The sequence below is a fragment of the Cynara cardunculus genome (genome assembly GCF_001531365.2).
Source record: "Cynara cardunculus var. scolymus isolate 2C chromosome LG 11, CcrdV1, whole genome shotgun sequence".
Classification (NCBI taxonomy): domain Eukaryota; kingdom Viridiplantae; phylum Streptophyta; class Magnoliopsida; order Asterales; family Asteraceae; genus Cynara; species Cynara cardunculus.
In genome coordinates, this window is record NC_037538.1 from 11,023,992 (window position 1) to 11,033,840 (window position 9,849).

General features: G+C 30.7%; 1 protein-coding gene across 1 annotated transcript; it reads right to left on the reverse strand.

The window, feature by feature from the left end:
- Nucleotides 1-5,000: 5,000 nt before the first annotated feature.
- LOC112521934 (protein SPIRAL1-like 5) lies at nucleotides 5,001-5,897 on the reverse strand. Its single transcript, XM_025130941.1, has 2 exons — nucleotides 5,456-5,897; nucleotides 5,001-5,369 (listed from the first exon to the last, which is right to left on the reverse strand). Exons 1-2 carry the CDS (start codon nucleotides 5,828-5,830, stop codon nucleotides 5,295-5,297), a joined length of 450 nt encoding a protein of 149 aa, XP_024986709.1. The 5' UTR covers nucleotides 5,831-5,897; the 3' UTR covers nucleotides 5,001-5,294.
- Nucleotides 5,898-9,849: the final 3,952 nt, after the last annotated feature.

The window sequence follows — 9,849 nt, forward strand, 5'->3', positions numbered from 1 at the left end:
GAATTCAGATATGGGATGAAATCGGATAGGGATGAACGGGTTTAAGAGTTTTTAAGAGTTTAAGAGTTTTAGCCAAATGCTTTATAATATAGTATAGATTAGTAAAACATAACTTATCACACAAACATTTTAAAAAAGTACTTTTTGAAAAAAAGAAAATAAGAATTGTTACGTTTTCTCCCAAAAAAATATTTATCTTTTAAAAAAAATCATACTTGTTTAAAAAAATTTATTTGACATATAAATATATTAAATTAATTAGATTTTTTTAGTTACTCATTAACATAAAATATTATGAAAACTTGTAAAGCACAATTTATCTTGCTAACATTTAAAAATAAAACGTTAATAGATATGTGTTTTTTTTGAACAAAATAGAATAATAAATGTTACCTTTTTATTACAAATAAAATAATTATCTTGAAATAATATATTATATTTTTATTTAAGAAATACTTTACTCTAAAGTACTTAATTTGGATGAAATTTAATAAGAAAAAGTTAAAAAAAATATAGGAAACGTTTTTTTAATCGTCGCAAGAAAAAGTGAAAATAATTAAAAATAATTTGAAATATATTTTTCTTTATTTTAGTTATATTATCAAAATGATAAGTGTGTCATCCACATTATCTCATTTAAGCTAAGTGAGCAAAAAAAGAAGAGTTTAACTGGTTTAAAAGATAACAAGTTACTCATTGTTATAATAGGTAGATTTTTCGAAGCACAATGTTCTAACAAAAAGTAATTTGAAAATACATTGTTGTAATAAGAAAAAATAAAATTACAATGTCATAATAAGAAAACGTATAAAAAGTAAGTTGTTATTTCATACATATATCCCTTTTTTATTTGATTTCTTTCTAATTGAATCCAAATTTTTAGCCTCTGATTTTTTATTGACTATTAATTTATATGTTTCTAACTATTAAACATTATGATTTATCTTTCATCTAGTTTTGTTAGAAATTGGTTTGATTTCAAGTGGCAGCATGCTTTATTACAAAATTGGTTTAGTGATTTGTTCCTCTAGCCTCTTGGTCCATCTAACTCGTTTCATGTCAAGTGGCTGCATGCTTTATTACAAAATTGGTTTAGTGAGTTGTTTCTCTAGCCTCCTAGTCCATCTAACTGGTTTAACGTCAAGTGGCAGCATGCTTTATTACAAAATTGGTTTAGTGATTTATTCCTCTAGCCTCCTGGTTCATTATGAATTAATCAATTTTTGTATTATTCTAACTTCTTTCAGTTTAATTGAATTAGTATAACATATGAATAGTAGTATAACATGCTCTATTTAACTGAAATAGTAAAAAAAAAAAACAACCATAAATCAAACTCAAAAAAACTAAACCATTAAACTGAAAATCGAATAACCCAAAACCGTTTTGGTTCTGATTCAATGAGTTATCGAGTTTCACAATTTTTTGACATCCCTAAATATGCTATCAATCATAAAAATTTCCAAATCCATCACTGTAATATATGTATGCATATATGCATGCATGCGCATCCTTTTAGTTACAAAGGAACCACTATTTTATACATGTGAATATATTTATCCATGATTAAGATAAAATTGATTAAATTGGGGATTAAGTTTTGGAAGGATATAAATTTGATGGACATTTGTACCTTCCTATGTAACTAACATTTCAATTTCATTATAGAAATTGGTAAGAAATAAATATATAACGTGATTACATTTACAGTTGTATGAAATGTCAATTAATAAAATTTATATAGCGACATAAAGTTTTTCTTTTTTTTCTTAAAGGAGTTTTGATGACATGCATCATCATTGGAAAACTTGCATTGCAAGTGTTGCAAGAATTTGTCTTGAAGACATATATACCTATATTCGTTGTCATGTTGGTTACGTTACGTAATGAAAATAGAACATAGTTTTAACCAATCCATCAAACAGGGATTTCGTTATCAACATTTGGTTGTGATTCGTTTCATTTTTCATGTGTAGTCATATCATGACATAACATATTACAAGATTATGAACTTCATGTTTATCTCCAATGACAAATGTCACAACATCATGATTTTGTTATTTAATGGTTTGACTAATTATATCAAAACGTAATGATTTTTGTTTATTTTGTTTTGACAACAAATATAATAAAATTCTAAATTCTTTTACTTTTAGAAAAAGATTCGGTAGAAGATACAAATACTTTAATAGTAAAAAATGATGGATTCTCTAAGCATATCATGACATGGACGATGGAGCTAAAAATTTAGAACTTATGATTTTAGAAAGTTTTTAGGCTTAATTATGAATTATTTTTTATTCATTGATGTTGGTGTAGTAAAAAACATGCCACATTCTACAATTTAAAGAATTATTAGAAAATAAACTATTAAGTATTTTCCTATATTTGGTTAATATATGTGAGTCATTTCATGATTTTATAATGGATTCCATGTTGGTGTTATGATTAGAGATGGTTAAATGGACCCGGTCTGAGAGCGACGAAGGATTGGGACCGATTTGTGTTCGGCCTGGCTTGGGATCGGCAATACAGGGACGGTTACAATTTTTTTAAAAAAAAAAAAGCTTGGCCCAGTAGGGGATTGGCCCAATTTTTCAAAAATATTACCATTTTATTACCAATATCCAATAGACATATGACCTTTTTTGTCTCATACATTATATACAAGTCATATGATGTATGAGGAAGATACTAACTCACAAACGTTCACAATTCTTACTATAGTTCGTGATTTCAACTCCCATTCTCGCAAAAAACATATTTTTCAAGTGTACTTAATTGACGAAATTACATATTTTTAAGTGTATTAAAATAACACTTTTGTGTTGTTTAAAAAAATTAAAAATATATATATAAAAAAATTGAATTTTTTTTTAATAACTACATAGGACAGCTAGTTCTCATAACCGGTTACTAAAATAGTGTTTGGGACAGGGATCGAAATTTGTACACGAACCGACCTAACTCGGGTGATCATCTCTAATTAAGATTTCGATTGTGTTAGAACATTTCGATTCTAATTTATTACAAAGATTTCGATTCAAAGGACATGTTAACAGACTTAATAAACTGGGCCTTGTCTTTTTGTGTTAGAACTTTAGCCCATGAAACTCATTTGTTGTGAGGCCCATATAAACATGCAAATGTAACTCTCACTTAACTTTCTGTCTATGATTTATATTACATATTTGGAGGGCATTTAATAATGGTAATTCCATCCAACAATACACAGAACCAACTCTAAAGACACCAATGTGAAAGGATATTTTTCTACCTCATTCAAGATCGAGGCTATTTTTTCTTTTTTGCGATTGAACCGGGACCTGTATTGTATTGGATGGACAAAAGCATCTCGCCTTGTTACCTACTGAGTTATATGCCAGAGGCGAAATATATTAACTATTACATCCGAAGAGTTTGTATTTATACAATTGCATTTTAATTTCTTAAAATCCTATATTAATTTCAGCAAGTATTATGAAATTACTACATGCATCTAGAGATAAACCATTATTTCATAACTTATGTATACATAATATTTGTGCGGTTTGGCATAACACAATCTATTACCTTGGAAATTTGATATGTTGCCCTAATTAAATACTCTGTGTTGTACATAGGCTGTTACATTAGCCCTTTCTATGTAGTACATAATTGATTCTTCTTTTGTAGGTTTGTTAGGCAATGGTATAGGAGGATCTGTTTGTTAGAACCCCATATCTCTATTTGAACGGTAAAAAACGAGGACACTTCTATTTCATGAAAACACCTTTTTAAATAGTCAATCACATGTGATACACACTTGATACTAAATCAGACTCATGGGCTGCGTACCTCAAGTGCAACCTAAGTCGCAGGTCAAGTCGCCTGCACATTATAAGGTCCTCTCACATGTATTATCACAGCTGATACAACCGACTAATTATGAGTCGTATCTACTCTTCTCAATATGAATCGATGCTCATGTAAATTGTTTCAAACCTTAAAAACAAGGTCTCTCTATTGCTACGGTGCTACCTACATCTTCAATGACGATATATACAGAATATAAATTCCTTTAAGTATATTCTCTTATGCACTCTAACCCTAACTAATAACCTCTCCTAACTTCTCTAGAGAGAACTCAAGAACATGGATCCTACTTCTTATCAATCCATCGACACTAAAAGCTTATACAAAAGAATTGTGATTCAGATCAATAATCAATTTATGGCTTCATCCAGCACTTGTAATCTACCCACAAGTAAGTAGTGTTATTAGTAAGGGTCAATTCATTAGGGCACATCCTGCAATTAATATCTTTTATATATATCCCAACTCTTTTCTTTTTGTATGAGAAACTCAATGTGTGTGTGTGTGTGTGTATATATATATATATATATATATACATATACACTTTGTTAGCAGCGATTCTTACAATTGTTAGTACTATACACATGAAGTAGTAATTCTATCAGCTGGATCCGTCACAGTCCAGCTGTATAAGGATACACATACTGAAAAGTTAAATGGTAATATGATTTTATGGTATGAATTAATGATAGCTTCTCATCTATATTATGTTTCACAAGGCTAAATTCTATATATATATATATATATATATATATATATATATATATATAGCATGCAAACCCTTCTATATAAGTGTAGCTAATTATACCATTTTGTAACCTCAAAGTTATGCATTAATATCAAGTGCTCATTCTGCTTCCTTACCCACTTGCTAGGCGAAAGCCGTGAAACAAAGATAGTTGTCCATTTTAACTGAGATCTTACTTTATTGATTGAATTATATATGCACAATATCATTTAATCTTTTAGGGAAGGATATACAAAAGATGAAAAGTAATCAACATTTTGAACCTTTTAACAAATTCACAGTTATTTATATTGCTAATTTCTCTTTCTACAAACTTTAGTTACATCTTTCCGGTGTTATATTTTTCATCAAATTAACAAGAAAATCAAACATAGGTACTCATGATCAAGGCTAGCAATAGCAACCAATCATTATTATATATATTGGTAAATTTCAAGAATTAATCGGTCCACACAATTCAAAATGCAATTTCAAGAATCCAATACACACACTTGAAAACCCTAAACAAAGAACACAATCATACATGGATATATATAAATGAGAAAAACACATCAAGTAAATCTTAGGTACTTGGTCCCATGTTATTCGACACAAACGGTGGAGGCTTATATTTGTGTTCTTTTTGCTTATACACCCAAATTAAGTCTTAATCAACTCACAGGCGCAGGGAAGATCTTCGTTCGATAGATGATCATTTATCTCCAAACAGGTATCCAACCGATGAATCTCCACCAGGAACCGATGTAACCCTTGTTGATGGACGAGCCTGAAAATCATGAAATTTTTCAATATTTGATGTAATAAAAGATCGTTTTTGAACCTGATCTTGATGTTGGAACCTGGAAGACTTACAGTCATGAGGAAATCCCTTGAATTTGGGCTGTCAACTTTATGGTAGATATAACTGTTGGGCGATGGTTTTTGATCATCTTTCTTAGATGAAGGAGCTAGAGATTTCTCCGGCGAGTTCTCCTCCATGTCGTCGGTGCCATAGGGTGGCACACAAACCTGCGGTGAGGATACTTTAGAGTCCTGGTTACTTTGTTGCCGTAATTCACCGGAACCAAACAAGTAGCCTAAAGAACTTTGACCTCCGCCAGAGTGACAAACCGGTGGTAAGGACGACACTCTGGATCCATCATGACCTTGTGGCCCTAATTCATCGGAATCACCAAACAAGTAGCCTAAAGAGCTTTGTCCTCGGCCGGAGCTCCTCCTTCCACTCATCTGAACCAAAACTAGAATACCTAAACCTAAATTTTGGGTTGGTTTTTCTGTTTCTTTATCTATATATATATATCACCTTACTATATGAAGAAAGTATGAGAGTGACTCACACACTAATAAATAGAATTTTAGTATTATTTTATTCATGGGGGAGTGGGTATCCTATGCACTAATTGGATTATCAACATAGTGGAATGCTTACTACTTACTAGAGGGCTAGAGATTTACGCTCTTTCTTTGTTTATTTTTCATTTATAGCATGTATACTAGATGATAGAAGTTATCATTTTATTTTATTTTATTTTATTTTTTTGTCAGAATTAAGTGTTGAATGTAAAAACATTTATTTACTAAAAACTTCAAATTATAAATAAAAAAAATCAATTTATGAATGATTTGTATAAAAATTATTTGATCTAATGATTTAAACTAATTACTAACTTAATTATGAATTCATTGTTGAATATGAAAATTAAATTATAAACGTTTTTTTTACAGAAATTATATAATCCGAAATTCAAAGGAATGTTAAAAAAATATAAATGTAATCAAATTAAAATAAATATAACTGATATTATCAATAACCATTATGAGTACTATAATCTATGAAAAATATATTATGCCTAAGAATGTTATTGTAAATGATCATTAAAAAAAAAGTAAATTATACTTTTGGTCTATTTGGTCTTCACTAAACATGTGCATGAAAGCGACATAATTTTCCAAAATGGTCAAACCTGACAGATTTAATACACATAACATCTTTCAATGATGAGCGAGATTGGTTTCCAAATATGACAGGGACACAAAAGTATTGCAACCATAAATCAATATTCATCGGGATTACACTTCAGATTTTACGATTTTAGTGCATATTCATTATGGCGTCACCCCAAGTCTTCAATTACCTTTAGTGTCTACTTACAAGAGTTTAACATCAAGGATCAATGAATCTTAGTGCCTACCCATTAGCTAGCTAAGTCTCACCTCAAGGCTCCCATTCGGCCTTTAGTGTCCATAACTAGTATTCGAAATATGAACCAATACGTCATGTTTGATAGCACAAAATCGACAACCCTCATGTATAAGGACTATAGCACCACAATACCAAGCTTGGAAATTTAACCATATAAGGAAAGTGCATAAATCCCTAAATTATGAACAAATGCATTTCATAGTTATCCACAATAACCTTATTCTCTCACATTTATATACAAGTTACTTGTAAGTATCACAAGGTAAGGTATGAGTTATACTAATGTATTTAGAACACCCAAGTGTAATGTGACCCTTCATTTATGTCAATCTACTTATGTGATAAAATGAGTGAAATAGTTTATAATCGAAGTCAATATGCTCAAGCTATGAAAACCCCTTTAATATAATGAAACAAAACCAATAAAACCAAAGTTTACCCAGTCAATGTTCTATTTAATTACCATTTTAGGTCAAAATCCCCAAAATCATCATAGTTGTATAAAGTTTTTCCAACAATCATGCAATAAGTTTATAAGTGTGTAAGAATGTCAAGTTTCATCATATACACACACACACATATATATATATATATATATATATATAAAAAGAGGAGGATAAAGGTAAAATGAATTTACAAACTAGGTTTTGGTGAAAATCCTACAAACCAATCAAGAGAATTAAGTGGAGAAGGCTAGATCTTGAAAAAGTGCTTGAATCTTGACCCAATAAATGTTTCCTAGATAAATTGCCACCAAACCCCTTGAAGATGACCCTTAAGAACTTCCAAAATCATCTAGAAGGGAGAGAGAAAAAAGAAGAAAGGAAAAGAAGTGGTGAGAAAATGAGAAAAAAAAGAAAAAAAAAAAACGGGATCAAAAGTTGTCAGACCGTGCTATAAGACCCTGCTCGCGACCTCAAGTCATGCACTACACCTGTTGCATGAGAGACAATGGCTTATGCAACCTTGGTGATGACCTAGGTCGTGGGAGGCCCTATTCGCACGTTTGTTTCTCATTTTTCAAACTTTGAACCCATGGGAAGCTTGGCAATATTAAAACCATTTATTTTATAAAATTAAATACACAAATGGTCTAAACATTCGAAGAAAACATAAAGTTTACATTGTTATTCCCAGATTTAACAATAGAACAATGATTAACAATTGCAAATCAAGATTTTGAGAATTCGGCTTGTATTTGATTGAGAGAAATTACAATACAGTGAGATGAAATGAGAATACGTACTAACTGTTTTTAATCAACTGTAAAAACTTACAAATAACATAAAACTATTTATATCATAAGGTATTTACAGCCCCTCTACTGTAATACAACAAAATATAAACCCAACATATGCATTATAAACCACCAACTAAATCAAAACCCTATTTCAAATCGGAAAAACAAAAACTAATTCAAATCCTAAATCAAACCAGAATTCCAAAATCAAAATCAAAACCATCATAGAGACAAAATCTGAAACAAATGCTTGGGAGGGGGATGAACCATCACAGTGACGAAACAAAAGACAAACACAAAGGAGGGGGATGAATCATAGTGGTTCGGTTTGAGCCATTTGAGGAAGTGAAAAGGGAGCTCAGTCTCGTCCCTACCATCCTCAACAATCTCTTGTTAATCAAAACTATTTTTATGAATTTGAAGCCACCATTAACACGAATAGATAGATAGATAGTGAGAAAGAAAGAAAGAATGTGTGTGTATTTGTGTTGAGAGTGTGAGTATGCATGTTATGAGTGCAGGTATGTATATGTGTGAAGAATATGGTTGAGGAATCAAGAACTCCAGATTCAACGTTTAGGCGCCAATGGTAGGTTTCAGATGAGTGAAACCTAGACATCTGGGAGAAGATGGAGCAATCGTAGGTGGCTCAGATAAGGGGTGTCGGTCTTGGAATGAGGATGGGAATGGTGTTGGCCGAAGAAAAGGTTCTAGAGGAGGGTCCATGGAGGTAGGTCACTACGGGAGAGGGGAAGGGGTGGTGACCAACTGATTTAGCCACAGGAAGATGTGTAGGTGGTGGCTGGAAGTGCTGGCCGGAGGAAGTGCCTGGGGAAACACTATCTAAGATGGAAGTGTCGTATACAAATTAGAATTGTGTGTGTGTGTGTATATATATATATATATATATATTATACATATTCTTTTTTTTAATTAAAATAAAAGAAAAATGAAAAAGATCAAAATACTAAAGGGACCAAATCTGAAACAAAATGACAATCACAATGACTAAAACTATAATTAGTTTAAAACAAGGATAGAGTTGATACCAAGTGTCAACCACATTGACCAGAAATGTAATTTACTAATAAAAAGAAAAGAGCATGTTAAATCTATTCTTTTCTTCTTAAAACTTCAATCGTATCCACCCACACACATGAAGAAATGCGTTGATTACTAATGGCTAAGATAGGTTGTCCCAATTAAGCCAACTTCGCTTATGACTTAATTATTAAGTTGTAAACAAAAAACCATATATATAGATGAGCGATCAATAAACATCTCATATATATCATTAAGTTCTAAACAAATAAACCCTTAAAACTATAATTAAAAATGTTTAGACAAATACAATTAACATTTAAAAGCTCTCTCGATGTACAATATATAGAGAATCTTCATGAGGACAACTTCATCTTGAATAAAAGGTAACAATTTATAGTTTCTAGTATAAAGTTTGGATTTCGTTGTTGCCATATATAATATTCGCAACGGTCAGAGGGGTTTGTTCTATTGATATATAGCCACATCGCATTAGAGCGTAATTAAGATAAAAATAAATTACAACTTAAAGGTTTACTTCTATGTTTAAATATGTTCATTTAGTTCATAATTTAGGGTGTTATGTAAAGAGTTTTTTGCAAAAATGGGTTGATTTTGAAAAAGGTTTGTAGAAATAGGTTAGTTTTGATTTTATTGGTAGAAATAGGTTAGTTTGTGTGGGACCCATTCATTTAAAAAAATCTGATTTTCTAAATTTACAATTTTTACCCTTCAACTTACATTTTCATTTTTATTTATATC

What these genes read in the sequence shown, in the direction of transcription:
- LOC112521934 (XM_025130941.1), bottom strand. Translation starts at nt 5,830, where the DNA reads ATGAGTGGAAGGAGGAGCTCCGGCCGAGGACAAAGCTCTTTAGGCTAC. An exon ending in CAAGGGATTTCCTCATGACT is followed by an intron (nt 5,370 to 5,455) that starts GTAAGTCTTCCA and finishes CATGATTTTCAG; the next exon opens with GCTCGTCCATCAACAAGGGT.